General features: G+C 42.8%; 1 protein-coding gene across 1 annotated transcript in view; it reads left to right on the top strand.

Moving 5' to 3' along the window:
* Window positions 1-20,814, top strand: part of LOC137345002 (rap1 GTPase-activating protein 2-like) — a 244,852-nt gene that overhangs the window by 28,521 nt on the left and 195,517 nt on the right. The window contains exon 2 of the mRNA XM_068008332.1: window positions 7,030-7,065. Within this exon, the coding sequence (XP_067864433.1) occupies window positions 7,030-7,065 (36 nt within the window). The remainder of the gene's footprint in view (window positions 1-7,029; window positions 7,066-20,814) is intronic.

The following is a 20,814-nucleotide window of genomic DNA, read 5'->3' as shown; positions in this document are numbered from 1 at the left end:
ATCTACTCATGGAGGCAGAGGGTGTGGCTGGGGTACTAAGTGGCTACTTTGCATCTGCCTTTACCAAGGAAGAAGATGCTGCCAAAGCTCAGTAAAAGAAGAGGTAGTTGAGATACTGGATGGGCTAAAAATTGATAAAGAGGAGTCATTAGAAAGGCTAGCTGTACTTAAAGTAAATAAGTCACCCGGTCTGGATGGGATGCATCCTAGGTTGCTGAGGGAAGTAAGGGTGGCAATTTGTGGGGGTACTGGCCATAACCTTCCAATCATCCTTAGATACGGGGGTTGTGCCAGAGGACTGGAGAATTGCAAATGTTACACCCTTGTTCAAAAAAGGATGCAAGGATAAACCCAGCAACTACAGGCCAGTCAGTTTAATCTCAGTGGTGGGGAAACTTTTAGAAATGATAATCGGGACAAAGTTAATAGTCACTTGGACAACTGTAGATTAATTAAGGAAAGCCAGCACGGATTTGTTAAATGCAGATTGTGTTTAACTAACTTGATTGTGTTTTTTGATGAGGTAACAGAGAGGTCGATGAGGGCAATGTGGTTGACGTGGTGTATATGGACATCCAAAAGGCGTTTGATAAAGTGCCGCATAATAGGCTTGTCATCAAAGTTGAAACCCATGGAATAAAAGGGGCAGTGGCATAATGGATACGAAATTGGCTAAGTGACAGGAAACAGAGAGTAGTGGTGAATGTTTGTTTTTCAGACTGGAGGGAGGTGTACAGTGGTGTTCCCCAGGGGTCGGTGCTGGGACCACTGTTTTTCTTGATACGTATTAATGACTTGGACATGAGTGTACAGGGCACAATTTCAAAATTTGCAGATGACACAAAACTTGGAAGTGTAGTAAGCAGTGCGGAGGATAGTGATAGACTGCAAGAGGACATTGACAGACTAGTGGAATGGGCGGACACGTGGCAGATGAAATTTAACGCAGAAAAGTGCAAAGTGATACATTTTGGTAGAAAGAACGAGGAGAGGCAATATAAACTAAAGGGTACACTTTTAAAAGGGGTGCAGGAACAGAGAGATCTGGGGGTATATGTGCACAAATCTTTTGAAGGTGGCAGGGCAGGTTGAGAAAGTGGATAAAAAGCATATGGGATCCTGGGCTTTATAAATAGAGGCACAGAGTACAAAAGCAAGGAAGTTATGTTGAACCTTCATAAAACACTGGTTCAGCCACAACTGGAGTATTGTGTCCAGTTCTGGGCACCACACTTTTGGAAGGATGTGAAGGCCTTAGAGAGGGTGCAGAAGAGATTTACTAGAATGGTTCCAGAGGTGAAGGACTTCAGTTATGTGGATAGACTGGAGAAGCTGGGGTTGTTCTCCTTGGAACAGAGAAGGTTGGGAGGAGATTTGATAGAGGTATTCAAAATCATGAAGGGTCTAGACAGAGTAAATAGAGAGACGCTGTTCCCATTATCGGAAGGGTCAAGAACCAGAGGGCATAGATTTAAGGTGATTGGCAAAAGAACCAAAGGCGACATGAGGAAAAACTTTTTTACACAGCGAGTGGTTAGGATCTGGAATGCACTGCCTGAGGAGGTGGTGGAGGCAGATTCAATCGTGGCTTTCAAAAGGGAATTGGATAAGTACTTGAAGGGAAAAAATTTGCAGGGCGGGCTAGTGGGACTAGCTGGATTGCTCTTGCAGAGAACTGGCACGGACTCGACGGGTCAAATGGCCTCCTTCCATGTTGTAACCATTCTCCATTCTATGATTCTATGAAGTGAGCAAGACCTAGTAGAGGTCGCTAATATAGTTTCCAACTCGGCCTGGTTGGAGGTGGAAGTGGAAGTCGGGTTGTGTCGGGTTAGGATTTGCAAAAGCTTCTTTGGGGCCATTTTGCTTAAGCTTCCCGTACTCCCCAGACTGATTAAAGAATTGTTTGTCAGTTTTCTCGATTTCATCCCAATGTAGATGCTTGAGAAGTGTGAAGGCAGCGTTATTACAGATGGGCACTGATCAATCAGTTTACAATTGTCATCAGACATAAAAATTTCAGAATTCAAAATTGATTTCATCCACCAACTTGATTTTGATTCATTAGTTTCTACAATATATGTGAGTACATAACTGGATTAGTGAAAAGAGCAAAACATAGCCCTCAAATAGAGCTCTAAATCTATCTGGTTAGAAATTAGATTAAAGATGATAGGGATCTGAATTGAAAGAGATAAATAAGAACAATGGAACATAATGATTCTTGTGGAAGAACCTGCAGTTTGGGATTCCAGTGCACGTTGTCAGCCAGATGTGTGATACAGGACAACCTAGATATGGATGATCAGAGATAAACTGAGATGATAGAGAAGGGAAAGAAGCCAAATATGTGTCTGCCTTGGCTTAGTGGTAGCACTCTTGCCTCTGAGTCAGAAGATTGTGAGTTCAAATCCCACTCCAGAGACTTGAGCATATAATCCAGTAGTGAGGGAGTGCTGCACTGTCGGAGGTACCGTCTTTCGGATTAAACCAAAGCCCCGCCTGCCCTCTCAGGTGGATGTAAAAGATTCCATGGCACTATTTGAAGAAGAGCAGAAGAGTTCTCCCCAATGTCCTGGCCAATATTTATCCCTCAACTAACATCACCAATAACAGATTATTTGATTCCCAGAAGAGGAAATGAGATGAAAAAAAAATCCAAACTGACCATAAAACTAAAAGAAAATCATGAGTCACTACAGGAAATCCACTACAAAAAAAACCCAACTGAGGACAAGAACTGACACAAGAGACAAAACTAGAGCAGAAAGAAGGCCTTGCAATCTGTTACTGAAATAAGGGTTTGCTTTAAAAACCCTTTATTCTGTTTTTTTTAATTAAAATATTTTAGCACAACCTAAAATAAAGAGGAATAAAACTTTAAGTGACTCATGCTGAAGCTCGATTTACATCATTGTTGATTTTTTTTTTATATTGCCATTTAAGCCAAGAAATGAATGTTTGTAATCTTAGCAGAGGAAACCATTGACTGCAACTTAAAATGTGTTCTGCTCAGCTCACTGTTCCAACTCAGTAGAAACAAGCGAGAGTTGCCACACTAAATATGTAAAGCAAAGAAAGAGTTTATGAAATTGTTACTTTCCAAATGCCTAACACATGCTTCGAGGCCAGCCTGCTTGATCTATCCTGAGTTAGCTGGTCTCAGCTAGGGTGATGGTTGGGGCTTCACTAACTCCTGCTGGAAAGTGCACATATGTGGACATTGGGTGAGGATAGAGTAGGGCTTCTTTGTGATGCCCCCAACATGGCCAAGGAATCTGCTGGCACTGGTGGTCTAGGCTCGTGAGTGAAGCAAGAATAACTGGGCAAGGTACTGGTGGATGATTGGTGCCAGGGAACTGTACCCCAATGTGAGTCAGCACCTTCAAGAGAGGAGGGAAGAAAATTTAAGGGGGAAGAAAAGATCGTTAGGTAAGAGGAACAGCCAAAAATGGTCATCTTGCCCCTCCCGTTAACCTGATGTTTAGCTCCTTGTTCCAACACTTTTTTTTCTCTAAAAGTTATCAGAGAGTTTTCCCCGCTTTTACCTACTGTCACTGTTAATATTTGGAAATGTCACCAACATCAGTTAAAATACTCTTTGAAGTGCAAGAAGCCTGGAACTTATTGATTGAAGCTGCACTGTATAGGACCATGAGCTTTCTCTGTGAAACAGTGGCCTCTCACGTGTCCCTTTTCACCACATGCTCTTGTAAACATCAAGAAACAGGCTATTTTAGACTCTGACCAGTTACAGATGCAAATACTTTAACAAAGAGAACAGTAATGTAATCGGACCCTTTTGTGAAACAACATCAGGTGTATTGACTGCTGGTTCCAAGCTGAACAGGAGCTCTGTTCCTTAAATGGGAAGTGGTGTAAACAAGCACTTCAGCTACATTCACAAATTGAAAATGTGTTAACTTTGAATGCACATGATTTGGATTAGCGCCAGGATGCCCAAGCTTCCCGCTTCAGTTCATCTATTTGGCAGTATTAAATTAGCAGCCCAGCGTATGTGTTATGTTTTATTTGCTATTCTGAAATAAAGCATAACATGGCAAACAGGTATGGGGATCAAGGCTCCTCAGGGGTTCTGCCAGTCTCTTGCCATGACTCTGGTGGAACCTCCATCCATCCCTTACAAGGAGAAAGGGCAGCAAGGGGATGGAGCCAGGAATGGAGAGACTCTACACTGGGAGTTCCCACTCCTTTTACTCTGGAACACAGTGGAGGACAGTACCGTAGTGAGGTGTACAGACCAGCACGTGGACAAATGTAGGTCCCACTGGTAGGGTCCAGGCCAGGGAAGCGGCCTTAACCACCCGAAGAACCATAAACGTGATTTTAAATAAATAAATTCAGGATTGGCCTCTGTGCTCAGAAATCATGGCCAGGGTTGGGGAGGCCCTGAGCAAACACCCACCCAACGGCAGGCAGAGTTTCCAGCTGCATTGGGGGGGTAAGTACCAGACGTGCATCCATAGTGGCGCTTGTACCTGCCTGCTCCATGCTAATTAGGTGCCCTCCCACTGACCCTGCAGACTCTGGCACAATCCCGGTGTAACCCCTGCGATCATATCCCAAGGAACTTTAGCCTCAGGCCATCCTTTAATAATGCATGGGATACAGTATTCAGGCACGGTGATTAAACAGCGAATGATCCCATTTGTTTGTCCAACTGTACTGTGCTTTTGTGAAAACAGTTTGAGTTTTGCATAATTTAGAAAGTTAATGCTTCCTGTTGCCCTATTCATGGTACATGATTATCAGGGTTACAGACAAGAACCTCTTAACTGTAAATGCAGTGAGGCAGATTTTCTGTATGTTGGTGGACTTGTGCTGGAGAGACTCGCCTATTAAGATCTATATGAGATTGTTCAAATTCCTTTCACGTAGGACCCCTGAGGAGACTTTCAAACCTCGAGATGAAGGGGCAACTTGTATCTATATAAGGGAGAGAATTTCTTCGCGGCTTTTCCTGCTCTGCTGCCGTAACTTTGGAGGTGACCCCACTGACGCGCATAAACAGGGTTTCTGGCAAACCTCCTCCGAAGCTACGGTGGTGGGGCAGAAGAAGCCACGAGGAAATTCACCCCCAAGGCGTCTTTAACGTCCCAAGGCACTTTGCAGAGGAAAACATGGATGCCAAATAGTAATGGCAGAATTAGAGAAGATGGCCAAAGAAGTGGGTTTTGAGGAGGCTTTTGAAGCTAAGTGAAAATGGAAGCAAGCGGAGGGGTTTAGGGAGAGAAGGACCGAGATGACTGAAGGCTTTGCCGCTAATGGTGGGCCAGAGGGAGGTAGAGATGCACAGGAAACCAGGGCCGAAAGACTGAAGGGCACAGCCTAGGGCATAGGACCGGAGGAGGTGGGGCGAAGCAGTGGATGAGGATGAGGATTTTGATTGTAATGCACTGGGGCACGAGGAGGCAGCAAAGATTGTTGGGAAGTGGTGATGGGCAATTGAGACTAAGATTGGAACAGGATACAGGCTGCAGAGATTTGAATGAGTTGGAGTTTGTTTGCTAGTTCGGTTCAAATTGGAATAACCAGCACTCTTCAACTATCCCAGCAGCTGGCAGTGCAAGATACTGAAACACATGGCATTGCACTATTTCAATGGCTGTCAACCAAATGAGATATATGACACCATAGACATGCAGAAGAGGCAATATGCTGCCTTGCCAGAACCATGGGAAATGTAATGTATGGAATGAATTAAATCACAGGCTTAATTTTTCCAACAGCATGATTTTAACGCTGATGTGAACCCATTTAAATAACACCAATCAGAAAATCTATACAGCTTGAGTAGTTAAATTGTAACCCTGGAATTTTTGCTCGATCATTTTCCAGGATCAGGGAAAACATTTGGTGAACTTTCTGTTTTTTGGAAGTATTCCTTGTTCTTAAATACATCAAACCCATATCCCAGAGGTGAAAGGGCCAGGTACTAACTCTCACCTCGTACCCAGATCGTCTCCAAATCAATGACGACACTGGGACTTTCCCCTTTTTCTTTTTACTAAAACGGTCTTTAAACATTTTCTTTTTCACAGTAATTACAGCTGGTAGAGGAAGAAATCCACTGTGCTACGTGTCAGTGCATTATTTCAATGGTTGACAAAACAAGAAATATTACGCCACAGATCCACAGGAGAGGGATATGAAGAGAGATACTCTGCTTCACTGCTCCTGGCGCACACTGGCAGTGCGTGGTGGGCAATTGCGAGCTCCCAGCTCGTCACTTTTCATCCATTATATTTTACGGGCAGAAAATCAGGGCTGGGAGTGTGCAATTTCCCTCTGTGTGCCGCCACTGTGTCTCGGAGTAATCAAGTGTAAAATCTCCCGTCTGATTCTAGGCATGTGGAAGGCTAGGAATCAATTTGAATGGAGACATTTCTTCCAAATGTGTCCCAAGTTAACAGATTTTTCAGATTGATTCCGATCTTTATTTTCCAATACATTTTAATGGATTGGTGTCGCACTTAAGTGCACAGAGGATCCTACATAGTTTTATTCATTGGCAAGGGTGAGTCCACACATTAGGAGGCTTTGATTGTACGTGGAGGGCTCATTGGGGGGAAATCTGGAGCAGGAGAGGCCTAAACTTTCTTTGTGGGGTCCAGAGAAGCACTCCTGCTCCTCCAGGCCCCACAAAGGAAAGTAAAAACATTTAACCTGGAATGCATCTCCTGCATCCGCTCTTCTTCCGACTTAAATTTACCTGGCGGGAAAGCCGTAGGGTTTTCCCTGCTCAGGTTGCAGTTAAAATAGCTTTGTCCCCCACTCAGAAGAGCAGGTTAAAAAGGAAAACGGCAGGACCCAGGCAGGATGTCAGTGGGTAAGTCTTGCGGTCGATTTTAACTGCTGACTTACGGACAGGTTAAAAATTGACCCCGGATGCACGCCATTCTCTCACGGGAGAGCTATGTTGGTTCAAAAGGAAGGCTATTTTATTGCAAGTATTATTTTCTACCCTTAATTTGTGGATTGATTTATGTTTCATCTTTTATTTTTCAGGATTGACAAATCTACTGTGGCTGCCCTGAGACTGAAGTGAGTAATCTTACTGGGTATTGGCCTCTTGGGGGTTGGATACAGTGCAAGACAGTCTGTGACTGTAGGCTAATCATATTCCAAGTTTCAGGTCAGAATGTTATGTAGCTGTGCTCAGTGCCGTTGTTTGAAAGAGCATTGAGCAATTTTCTGCCTCTTGTCATTTGGCTTATTTACGTGACTTTGGTGAAGTCTGATTTTTTTTTTACTGTTTGAAATGCTGGGATTTGGGGGGTGGGGCAGATTGTTTATCACAAAATACTTCCAGTGTACTCTGCTAATGCTTTTGACGGCCATTTGATGCCATTCTTTGTTGCCTGATGTCATTGCCTAATGCTGTGTAGAGTTTGTTCATTATCTTGTGCCATTATAAAATCACGTTATAAGTCAATGTTTTAGATGTGTTCGCCCAAAATTTCCGTGACGATTTACTCCCAATCTGCTGTAATAACTTTAGCGGAAGATCAGCAGACTCCTCCCCACCCCCCCAGAGAAATTACATAAAAACTGCATTTAAGCCATTTCTCGCTGATTTCCGATAGTCTCCTGCTGACGTTATGGTGGGAAAGGAAACAGGGCACTTTGCCTAATCATATTATGATATTCTGAGTCAACATGGTTTTATGAAAGGGAAATTGTGTTTAACAAATTTATTAGAGTTCTTTTGAGGATGTAACTAGCAGGATAGATAAAGGGGAACCAGTGGATGTTGTATGTTTGGAATTCCAAAAGGCACTCAATAAAGTGCCACATAAAAGGTTGTTATGCAAGATGAGGGCACATGGGGTTGGGGGTAATATATTAGCATTGATAGAGGATTGGTTAACGGACAGAAAACAGAGAGTAGGGATAAACGGGTCATTTTCAGGTTGGCAGGCTGTAACTAGTGGGGTGCCACAAGGATTGGTGCTGGGGCCTTGACTATTTACAATCTATATTAGTGACTTAGATGAAGAGACTGAGTGTAATGTATCCAATTTTTTTAATAATACATAGCTCGGTGGGAAAGTAAGCTGTAAGGAGGACACAAAGAGTCTGCGAAAGGACATGGACAGGTTAAATGAGTGGGCAAGAAGGTGGTAAATGGAGTATAATGTGGGGAAATGTGAGGTTATTCACTTTGGTAGGAATTATAGAAAAGCAGAATATTTTTTAAATGGTGAGAAGCTATTAAATGTTGGTGTTCAGAGAGATCTGGGTGTCCTCGTACAAGAAACACAAAAAGTTAACATGCAGGTACAGCAAGCAATTAGGAAGGCAAATGGCATGTTGGCCTTTATTGCAAGGGGGTTGGAGTACAAAAGTAAGGAAGTCTTGCTACAGTTGTACAGGGCTTTGGTGAGACCACACCTGGAGTTCTGTTACAATTTTGGTCTCCTTATCTAAAGAAGGATATACTTGCCTTCGAGGCGGTACAACGAAGGTTCACTAGATTGATTCCTGGGATGAGAGGGTTGTCCTATGAGGAGAGATTGAGTAGAATGGGCATCTACTCTCTGGAGTTTAGAAGATTGAGAGGCGATCTCATTGAAACATATAAGATTCTGAGGGGGTTTGACAGGGTAGATGCTGAAAGGTTGTTTCCCCTGTCTGGAGAGTCTAGAACTAGGGGGCATAGTCTCAGGATAAGGGGTCGGCCATTTAAGACTGAGATGAGGAGGAATTTCGTTGCTCAGAGGGTTGTGAATCTTTGGAATTCTCTACCCCATTGAGGCTGAGATAGATAAATTTTTGGATTCTAGGAGAATCAAGAGATATGGAGATTGGGCGGGAAAGTGGAATTGAGGCCAAAGATCAGCCATGATCTTATTGAATGGCGGAGCAGGCTTGACGGGCCACATGGCCTACTCGTGCTCCTCTTTCTTATGTTTTTGTGAAATCGGGAGAACCTCGTAGGAATCTCACCCTGTTATGTATGGTTATATTTTCTGACTGACGCTGTTTCTATATGAATGCTCAATGCGAACACATGAATCTTTCTGTGTGTCTTTTTGAACACATGCATTAACCTGTTTTAAACGCGTTTAAAATAAACTGGATAGGGGCCCGGAGTTTCCACATGATTTCTGCCCAGATAACAACCGAATCTGGGCAGAATGAAATGAAATAGCGCAAAAGAATTTTAAGTGTAAGTGAGTTACGCCGATAAGCACTTTACGGTGGAGCTTCCGCCATCTTTTTATGCTGGTTCAAAAGTCAAATTCGCCCGAAGCAATGTGTGGATTCGTGCCTATGTTAGGCCGGGATCTAGCAAGAGCACATTAAGCATTCGTACGGGAACTGCGCAGCTCAGTAAATAAATCCCATAAATAGGTTGAACGTGGAAATGTGAAAATGACACAGCTGAAAGGCAGTGATGATTAATGGTGAGGCAATGATGACTGCAGAGCAACTCTGTGCCCAATGAGGAGACTGAAGTCAATGAATGGATATGGAAGTCCTGCAGTACCAGATTTTTAAATCTACCTGCTAGACTTTAAAGGAGCATTGCTGTGCTGGTGAAGTGACCTGTGGGTCACGTCTTGCTAGAGAAATTCAGAATGATGCAGTGAGGGCTGTGATTATGTTACTGATCAACAATCGTATCCACCACAAAACATTTTTTACTGATATGCTTCCAAAGGAATAATAAAATGCCAAGAACTGCCCCACTGTGATTTGCATTCTGACAGTTGTAATGGCCGCAACACAGCCTCTCCCAGATGGCCAAACTGGGGGTGCTGAATATGACCTATTTGGAGCAGACTGTTCTAAGGTTGGAGCTTCTCCTGAGAAGTCAGTGTGACCGCGCCTCTTTAAATGATGGATTTTTCTTCCTCATGGGAAATCTAAGGTATATCCAGAATTTTTTTAAAAAGTCAAACTGTCACAATCCAGTAATGTTCATCGCATTGATACCTGGTTTCAGTCAATTGCTCTCAGTCTCTCGGTAGCATTCAGCCATGCCAGTTATCTCTTTCATTACACACCCAAACAGCACAAGTTCATACAATCGTACAGCACAGAAGGAGGCCAATCGGCCCACCGTGTCTGTGCCAGGTCTTTGAAAGTGCTGTCCAATTAGTCCCACTCCCCTGCTCCATCCCCATGGCCCTGCAAATTTCTCCTTTTCAAGTTTATATCCAATTCCCTTTTGAAAGTTACCATTGAATCTGCTTCCACCACTCATTCAGACTGTGCATTCCAGATCATAACAACTCCCTGCGTAAAACAATTCTCCTCATTTATCCCTGTTTCTTTTGCCAATTATCTTAAATCTGTGTCCTTTGGTTACTGACCCTCCTGCCACTGGAAACAGTTTCTCCCTGTCTACTTTTTCAAAACCCTTCATAATTTTGAACACCGCTGTCAAATCTCCCCTTAACCTTCTCTGCTCTAAAGAGAACCATCCCTGCTTCTCTAGTCACCCCACATAACTCAAGTTGTTCCTCTGCAGTCTAGAATGTATATTACCTTATTTTGTTATTTTGTTTCTACTGTTACCTTTTGTTTTAAAAAGAATCATAAGCCTTGTGAGTGATTGCATCCACAGGATTTCATGTAAGACTCCTAGGTTAGGGATTTATACTTTTAAAACATTTATTTATGGGATGTGGGCGTCGCTGGCAAGGCCAGCATTTATTGCCCATCCCTAATTGCCCTTGAGAAGGTGGTGGTGAGCCGCCTTCTTGAACCGCTGCAGTCCGTGTGGTGAAGGTTCTCCCACAGTGCTGTTAGGAAGGGAGTTCCACGATTTTGACCCAGCGACGATGAAGGAACGGCGATATATTTCCAAGTCAGGATGGTGTGTGAGTTGGAGGGGAACGTGCAGGTGGTGTTGTTCCCATGTGCCTGCTGCCCTTGTCCTTGTCCTTCTAGGTGGTAGAGGTCGCGGGTTTGGGAGGTGCTGTCGAAGAAGCCTTGGCAAGTTGCTGCAGTGCATCCTATGGATGGTACACACTGCAGCCACAGTGCGCTGGCGGTGAAGGGAGTGAATGTTTATAGTGGTGGATGGGGTGCCAATCAGGTGGGCTGCTTTGTCCTGGATGGTGTCGAGCTTCTTGAGTGTTGTTGGAGCTGCACTCATCCAGGCAAGTGGAGAGTATTCCATAACACTCCTGACTTGTGCCTTGTAGATGGTGGAAAGGCTTTGGGGAGTCAGGAGGTGAGTTACTCGCCGCAGAATACCCAGCCTCTGACCTGCTCTTGTAGCCACAGTATTTATATGGCTGGTCCAGTTAAGTTTCTGGTCAATGGTGACCTCCAGGATGTTGATGGTGGGGGATTCGGCGATGGTAATGCCGTTGAATGTCAAGGGGAGGTGGTTAGACTCTCTCTTGTTGGAGATGGTCATTGCCTGGCACTTGTCTGGCGCGATTGTTACTTGCCACTTATCAGCCCAAGCCTGGATGTTGTCCAGGTCTTGCTGCATGCAGGCACGGACTGCTTCATTATCTGAGGGGTTGCAAATGGAACTGAACACTGTGCATTTATCAGCGAACATCCCCATTTCTGACCTTATGATGGAGGGAAGGTCATTGATGAAGCAGCTGAAAATGGTTGGGCCTAGGACACTGCCCTGAGGAACTCCTGCAGCAATGTCCTGGGGCTGAGATGATTGGCCCCCAACAACCACTACCATCTTCCTTTGTGCTAGGTATGACTCCAGCCACTGGAGAGTTTTCCCCCTGATTCCCATTGTCTTCAATTTTACTAGGGCTCCTTGGTGCCACACTATCTGCCCATTCTGATCTTCACAGCCCATGCACCTTCGACAACTGAGGTTAGGTAGAAGCCATGCTCCCAGCCTGAACCTGAGAGGAGCAATGAACAACCTCGGGAGGTACTCCATGGTACCATGTATCGGTGAACCAACACACTGCACCACTGTGCCAACAGTCCAGACCTCTCATTTCATGATTGATAAATGATTAATAAAATTTCTCTAGCTATTTGATGTAATCTGGAATGCATGGCCTAAAGGGTGATGGAAGCAGATTCAATAATAACTTTCAAAAGGGAATTGGATAAATACTTAAAAAGGAAAAAAAAAAATGCAAGGCTATGTGGAAAGAGCAGGGGAGTGGGACTAATTGGATAGCTCTTTCAGAGAGCCGGCACAGGCACGATGGGCCAAATGGCCTCCTTCTGTGCTGTATGATTCTATGATTATATCTGGTTTGTAACCTCCACAGAGTCGAAGCTTCTAACTTCCTAAAAACTACATTGTACATGAAATTGAAGTGAGAGTGTTTAGAATTGGATTATCCAAAAAGAGAAGACTATTATAAAATATTGTACTAGTATCAAAACACCAGTGGAAGTAAATATCCTATTTATGGGGACAGGGTGGTGCAGTGGGTAGGAAACTGTCCTTTCACTTCTGTGATTTGGGTTGGAATCCCAATCTCCTTTTACTCTCTCTGCCTAAGGCTCCCAAGTTAAATGCTGTAAATGTTAGTGCTCTCAACCCATTTTCTTGTTGGTACAGTTTTGCAGCATAAAACCATCAGCACAAATGCATGGTCTCACTCAGAAAGGCTATAAAGATGGTTAGAGTGTAATGTGGAACAAGTACATTTTTGGTGCAGAGTAGAAGGAGCTTGACTCCTTACCTAATCCACATAGTACTTGCCTTGGAGGACTTGATGTTGACACTGGGTGCAAAACACCAATAGCCCTCACCTTTATCTGCATAAAATTTAACAAAAGAATTAAAATGAAATAAAAATTCATATTTCAACTCACTTCTCTGATCATCTGGAAGTTTTAGTGAATAGTTTATCCTTTACTAAGCCACCTCCCCTTGACATTCAACGGCATTACCATCGCCGAATCCCCCACCATCAACATCCTTGGGGTCACCATTAACCAGAAACTTAACTGGACCAGCTACATAAATATTTTGGCTACTAGAGCAGGTCAGAGGCTGGATATTCTGTGGCGAGTGACTCAGCTCCTGACTCCCCAAAGCCTTTCCACCATCTACAAGGCACAGGTCAGGAGTGTGATGGAATACTCTCCACTTGCCTGGATCTGGATGAGTGCAGCTCCAACAACACTCAAGAATCTCGACACCATCCAGAACAAAGCAGCCCGCTTGATTGGCACCCCATCCACCACCCTAAACATTCATTCCCTTCACCATTGGCGCAACGTGGCTGCAGTGTGTACCATCCACAGGATGCACTGCAGCAACTCGCCAAGGCTTCTTCGAAAGCACCTCCCAAACCCGCGACCTCTACCCCCTTGAAGAACAAGGGCAGCAGGCACATGGGAACAACACCACCTGCACGTTCCCCTCCAAGTCTCACACCATCCCGACTTGGAAATATATCGCTGTTACTTCATCGTCGCTGGGTCAAAATCCTGGAACTCCCTACCTAACAGCACTGTGGGAGAACCTTCACCACCCAGACTGCAGCAGTTCAAGAAGGCGGCTCACCACCACCTTCTCGAGGGCAATAAGGATGGGCAATAAATGCTGGCCTTGTCAGCAACGCCCACATCCCATGAACGATTTTTTTTTTTAAGTGTTTGTTGAAAGCTTTCTGCAAACCTTAATAAGCCATGCCTCTGGGAATCTGTAAATTCTCAGAGACATCAAGGATGTTTGAAATTCCACTCGTCAATCCATGCTGACTGTTCCTTATTAAACAATTACCACTACAGCCAACACCTTGGAATAGATTCCATTATTTTACCTGTTACTGATGTTAGGCTAATGGGTTAGTAGTTGCCTTGTTCAGATTTGTCGTTCTTTTTAACTATACATACTATAGTTGCCCGCTTCCAGTCCTACAGAGCCTCACCAGCATGATGATATCCAGCGCCTCTGGAATTACCTTCCCTAAACCTCTCTACCTCTCTCACCTCCTTTAAGACACTCCTTAAAACCTACCTCTTTGACCTATGTGCCTCGGTGTCAAATTTTGTCTGATCATGCTCCTGTAAAACGCCCTGAGACATTTTACTACGTTAAAGATGGTACGTAAATGCAAGTTGTTGTTATTGAAACATATAAATATAATATGCACAGCACATTGTCGTTGCATGTGCCCACCGCTCACCAGCTGAGAGGTGATGGCTTGCAAGATAACAGTGTCCTTTTGGGATTAAAGGGATAAGCGAAGGCAGTCTTTAATTGTAGTTAAGGCTCGTTATAGCTTGCTGCAGGAGAATAAACCTCCCAGACAGTGTACATCCACACAGTGAACTCAAGGGTGACAAAGGGATAATGGCACCAGTCAGGGTGTGCAGTAGCGTTATCACATTGAATTACATTGAACTTACAGCACAGAAACAGGCCATTCGGCCCAACTGTTCTATGCTGGTGCTTATGCCCCACACGAGCCTCCTGTCACCCTACTTCATCTAACCCTGTCTGCATATTCTTCTATTCCTTTCCTGTACTTATCTAGCTTCCCCTTATAGGCATCAATGCTATTGGTCTCAACTACTCCATGTGGTAGTGAGTTCCACGTCCTAACCACTCTCTGAGTAAAAGAAGTTTCTCACACTGGCTTTTTGTTTTATGACGTAGGTTCTGGCAGTTTCCTGTCCAAACTCTCTCGGGACCCATTTAAACACATTTTCCAAAAAAGAATAGATCTTCTGATACTGTAAATGTTCGATAAAACCTGTGTGCGCCATGGCAACCGAGAAGAAGAAATTGCGTTCTCCTAAATCATGTGTGTAATGTCCCGTTAAACAAACAATTAACTTTAATTGCCTAACACAGGTTACCGCACAGATTTAGAGTCAAATTGAGTAAACACCAGCTCACTTTGATGACAGGTATGAAATTTGTACATTTTGTTTAATTTGGCTAAATATTAATCTGATTTTGCTAACCGTTGCATAGAAACACACAACTCGCACTTTGTGAATGCAGTTATTGACCAGACCAGACTTTATTGTACCTAATGCAGCAATTCTGTTTTTGAATTGTTACTTGAATTTTTTTTTTATATAATGCACAGCAAATTCAAAACAAAAGTGGTAGGTCCTACACTGGAGTGGTGTGAGAAGTAGGAATTTTGGCAGTGAACTGCAACGTTAATTGCAAGAATGTAAAGGAATGCAAGTTGTTGTAAGACTGAACTTCAAGTTGATCTGCTAAGTGGACATGGACTGTTGGCACAGTCGTAGATAACCAGCAGGAAAGGAAACGCACATACATTGATTTTAGTGAGGTGTCAAGAAGAATCCTACGTTTCCACTGCATTTTGTCAAGGTGCCTTGGCTCCTTGGGATTTACTGGTGAGACCTTGGGCTAAGAAAGGAGCTGTATCAAACCACTCGTTCTATAAAAGTCATACAGACCAGTGATATAATCTGGGAGTTGTTGGATATCAGAAAAATTTGGGACCAGAAAAGGCCATTCAAGCTTATCTCTCTAGCACATTAACTCATCTGTTACGGCACCTAATTGTATTTTGAATAAACCCAATGTTTTTGCCTCTTAAATTTCTTGGTCGGTTAATTCAATTATTTATAATTGAATAACGATGTTTTTCCTGATATCTGTTCTAGATTTACTTTTCACTGATTTCCATTTATGCCTCTGGCCCTACTTTCTTACCATATTTTGAAATAATAATCTGGGTTTAAATTAAATATACCATTTATTATTGTATGTATCTTTATTTCTAGACTGTAGCTTCTCTAACCTTTCCCCTTAGCTTGTACCCTTTATACTTTGGAGCTGTTTCTTGTGTATTTTCTAATGCAAGTATATTATTTTTGTGGTCGACACGTGGCCCAACCAGTACATTGTAAAACCCTAGCAGAACTTCTGCAGGCTTATATTCTATTGATTAAACAGATTATCTGATCATTCATTTGCTGTTTGCGCAGCTTTGCTGTGCAGTTATTGATTACCGCATTTACCTACATAACAACAGTGACTGCGTTTCAAAGTAACTCATTGACTGTGAAGCACACTGGGACATCCTGAGGATGTGGTGAGGTGCTATATAAATGCACTCTTTCTCTCTTTACTATTCTGGCAATATATCCCAGCGTTCTATTAGCTTTTTCAATGCTTCACATGGAAAGTGATAAGTCTTACTAGTACTCCTTCCTATTTTAACTCAGTTTTATCATATATTTATACCTTATATGTTTTCAACCTCTCTGTAATACTTTATCTTTATTAATTCTAAATTTCATTTGCCATATGTCTCCCCATTTGTTTAACTGATCTATGGTAGATCTATTTCAAATCTCTTTTGCTGCATTTTCTGCCTCTATTTGCTCTCCCTATTTTAGTGATGTCAATAAATTTCACCAGTTTACAATTCAGTTTTGGTGTCCATTCCAGTCACTGATGGACCCCTGTTTATAATCTACAAGCACTGGCACTGTTGTAGATGTCGAGAAGGCCCAATTTCCATGAAAGTTTCCTGCAGTGACTGTTTAAACATTTTGGTATGATGGGTATCATCCAAAGCAGTGCCTGTAACAGAGAGAACTGGAAAATTGGTGAGGGTACAGGTAAAAATCTAACATTGTCTCCAGAAGAAAAGTCACTGAAAAGTAAACATCCTTTTCTTTTGTTTACAATTTTTATCATTTTATAATACAGTGCTTGTGGTGCCACCAAGAAAGTTGTCCTAAGCTTTTCTTAGCTCCATCTCTTAATCCACTAGCAGAGACACCTGGCATGCAGTTGCCCTCAGTTAGCAGCAGAACTGATAACTGGTCAGTGCGAAGCAAGTTGTACAGTGCGCACAGTGTTTTGGATGGGAGCCCAAGATGCAGCAAGGATTACTACCTGCAAAGACAGTGTTTTGACAGTCGAGATTGGACAATAGCTTGTATCCCTGGTACTAGTGGACGAATAATGACAGAGCTTGTTGGGGTATCATAGAATTACATAGAATTTACAGCATTTCGGCCCAACTGGTTTATGCCAGTGTTTATGCTCCACACGAGCCTCCTTCCACTGTACTTCATCTAACCCTATCTGCATAACCTTCTATTCCTTTCTCCCTCATGTGTTTATCTAGCTTCGCCTTAAATGCATCTATGCTATTCACCTCAACTACTCCATGTGGTAGTGAGTTCCACATTCTAACCACTCTCTGGGTAAAGAAGTTTCTCCTGAATTCCTCATTGGATTTGTTAGTGACGATCTTATATTTATGGCCCCTAGTTTTGGACTCCCCCATAAGTGGAAACATCTTCTCTACATCTACCCCATCAAACCCCTTCATAATTTTCAAGACGACTATTAGATCACTGCTTAGCCTTCTCTTTTCTAGAGAAAAGAGCCCCAGCCTGTTCAATCTATCCTGATAGTTATAACCTCTCAGTTCTGGTTTCATCCTTGTTCTGATTTTTGCTCCTTCTCCAGTGCCTCCATATCACTTTAATTAGACGGAGTATCAGTGGTAACTTGTATTACACACATTGGGAATGCATGAATTCCGAGTCTAGTTGTGTTTAAAATACCAAAAAGCTGCCGTAGGCTTTTCATCCTATAAATTAGATCAGCAAAAACATAGCACTGGGCAAGTTCTCGTATAAACCGATGTGACAGTTTATCCAGAAAATATGCCCCCTTTTTTTTTCTTTTAATAAAATGTCACTTGCCTGTATTGCGTCTCAGATGAGCTGTGAAATTGCCTGGGAAGCAGCTCAAGTGTTTTGTAATCTGCAATGTATTTCTTTCTGTGTTTTCTCATTAACACTGTGGCTGCAGGTTAGCCATCACTAACACACAAGGAGTAAATTCAAAGCTGCTGGTGGCAGTGGAAGGTGAATCGAGCAATCACACATTCAATTCCCAGAACAAGTCATTCCGCAGCAGGTGGAGAAGCCAAATTAAACCATAACGAGACCCATTGATAGAAAAATCAGAGTGATAAGAGTTTAGCTCTCTCGGTCTGCCTCTCTCTCTCTGTGAAACTGGGCAGAGGTGCTTTCTCTCTCGTTGACTCCTTGCAGTGGAAATAACCTTTGCCTCGATGAACAGAAATACAGAAAGTAGAAAAAGTTTACCTTTCTCACTAATTGATTCAGTAAATTCTCTCGCAAAACATTGAATTATATTTTTAAGCAAAAATGCCACTTAAAGGGGCTCTTGGCCTGCTTCATTGATCTGTCATGTAACCTGCCTTGGCCAAAATCCCACTCTCCTTTAACACCACCAAAAGATTAACTGGTCATTTGTCTTATTGCTATTTGTGGGATCTTGCTGTATGCAAAATAGTTTGTCTGTATAACTCTGGCTTCAAAATAACTCACTATAACTGAAGTGCTTTGAGATGTTTCTGAGAGATGCGACAAGCAGCTACCTACAGTTTAAAAAAAAAATTTAGTTTTAAATTAAATTTAAAATCTCACCTCCCTCAGCTATTACTTAAAATTGATCCAACTTGCTTCCAACCCATCCAATCCACCTTTCACCAAACCAGGCAGGGAAGGTATGATTTAATGTTATTTGCATTACTATTGATATAGGAACATAGACATGTCCAGTCTGTGCCATGCATTTACCATCAACCGATTCCATACATTATCCCACTTTGGATCAGTAGGGTTTACATTATCAATGATTAATGATCCAAAGTAGGGAAGTGTAAACCCTGCTGATCCAAAGTAATTCCTCGAGCATTTGTGGATTTGTGGCGTTACATCATCTTGCTACACTGCTTTCTGTAATTAGTTTTATAGCTGCATGGCTTGGTACAAGTGGCAGCACAACAGCCTCGATATAACTGGAAAGAAAATTCATGACATACCATAAAAATCACTTTGATTCCCATGATACCAATCTAATTGAAAGTAAATGCTTTTATCCCTTGACCCTTGATACTTAAGGGAAATTGGTTGAATGTTTTCAAATGTTGCTCACGCATTGTGAGTGGTAAACACAGTTAGATATTGGGAGCTGGCAGATCATTCAGTTCCCAATGAGATGTGTAACCAGAAAATAAATCAACCGCATCCTATACACTGATCAGTCACAACAACCAATATCCCTTTGGTGTAATTACTTAATTCTCTGGCTTAATTAGATTCTAGGGATATATCCTATGTCTAAACTCACTTTCGGTGATGACCGGAATTGTACAAAAATAGCACCGTGATTTGTGGAATTTCTGTATAGAGATTACTGAGACACAATCTATATCACCACAAGCAATGCATATTAAATGGGATGATGTACTTTTTCAAATAATGTATTTTTTTTCTCATTAACTTTCTCCCTCCTTTCTCAGGGTTTCACAGACACCAGGCACTACCCAGTGCCTTGCTCAAGTGCTTATTATTCATGTGAATCTTGACAGTCAATGTCGACAAGTTATGCAACCACTGGGGTGGAGGAAGGGGGTAAACGGGTCAAAGATTCAGTGCTGTCACACCTACCTCAACTTGTGCTCCCCTTGAACACGGCTCCCCCTTGGGAGTGTGGGATTGGTGAATTTACCCTCAAGAACTCATCCATCTGTCGTCTACTGTAGCTCACTTTTTCTTGGGATCTCAATATTCTTAATTTCTTCCCTTCCCCCGACACTCTACTGCCTTTTAAAACCCAAGCACGAGTTTGAGGTGATTTAATTAATGCTTCTCGGGATTGGGAGTCAAGTGCTGCAGCTCTGGAGCAAAATTATTTTATTTTTGTATTTTGTGAGCCTGTCTTCCTGCACCACTGTCTCACGCAACATGTCTATCATTGACGACAATGACCAAAAACCCTTGCTCCTGCTTCATGTCCCTATGTTGCTTTCTCCCTCCCTTTCTGTATTTCTCTTTTTCCTGTGCTGTGCTTCTCTCGTCTGTCTGTCTGTCTGTGCTGCTTTCTTTCTCCTTTCTCTGTCTGTGCTTCCCTCTCTCTCACTCCTTTTCTGTGCTTCTCTCTCCTCTTGACTTTGCTTCTATTTCTCTCTCCCTGTCTCTGCTTCTCTTGTTCCTTATCTGTGCTTTTTGCTTTCCTTCTCTCCCTGTCTGTGTTCTCTTTTTCTTTTTCTGTACCTCTCTCACTCCTTGATTGTGCTCCTCTCCCTTTCTGTGCTTCTGTTTGTCTCTCTCTTATGCTTCTCTTTCTCTGTGTTTCTCTCTCCTTTTCTGTGCTTCTTGCCTTCTCTCTCCCTGTCTACATGTGTCTCCCTCCTTGTCTTTGCTTCCTTCTCTCACCTTGTCTGTGCTTCTCTCTCTCTGTCTGCGGTTGTCTGTCCCTATCTATGTTTCTCTCTCTCTCTCTCCCTGTCTGTTTCCCTCCCTCTCTTTCTCTCCCTGTCTTCCTGTCTGTGTTTCTCTCCCTGTCTGTGTGTCTATCTCTCCTTGTCCGTGATCCTTTATTTTTCTCTTCCTGTCTATGGTTCTCAGTTTGTGTTTCTCGATCCCTCCCTTTCTGTGCTTCACTGTTCTGCCTCTCTCTCTGTGCTTCTCTCTCATCGTCTGTGCTTCTCTGTTTTGTTTTCTCTCCCTGTCTACAATGCTCTCTCTTGCTGCCTTTGCCTCTCTCTCCTTTCCGTGCCTTTCTCTTTCTCAGTCTCTATTTCACGTTGTCCCTGTTTGAGCTTCTGCCTTTCTCTTTCTCTTTGTCTTTCTCTCTCTTTCTGCCCGTTTCTCCTTCTGTATATTTTCTCTTCCCTCCCTCCCTCCCTGAACATCCTAATTTGTGCAAAAATAATTGAGGTCTCTTTTATACTTGATGTGTTGCAAAGTTAACGTGTAATTTATGTAACCAAGTAACTGTAATTACAAGAATTGTTCAGATATCCAGAAGGTGTTCTTTACGGTAATTATTTATCTGGT

The sequence above is a fragment of the Heptranchias perlo genome, chromosome 28 (genome assembly GCF_035084215.1).
Source record: "Heptranchias perlo isolate sHepPer1 chromosome 28, sHepPer1.hap1, whole genome shotgun sequence".
Classification (NCBI taxonomy): Eukaryota; Metazoa; Chordata; class Chondrichthyes; order Hexanchiformes; family Hexanchidae; genus Heptranchias; species Heptranchias perlo.
This window is presented reverse-complemented; position numbering and strand designations above follow the sequence as displayed.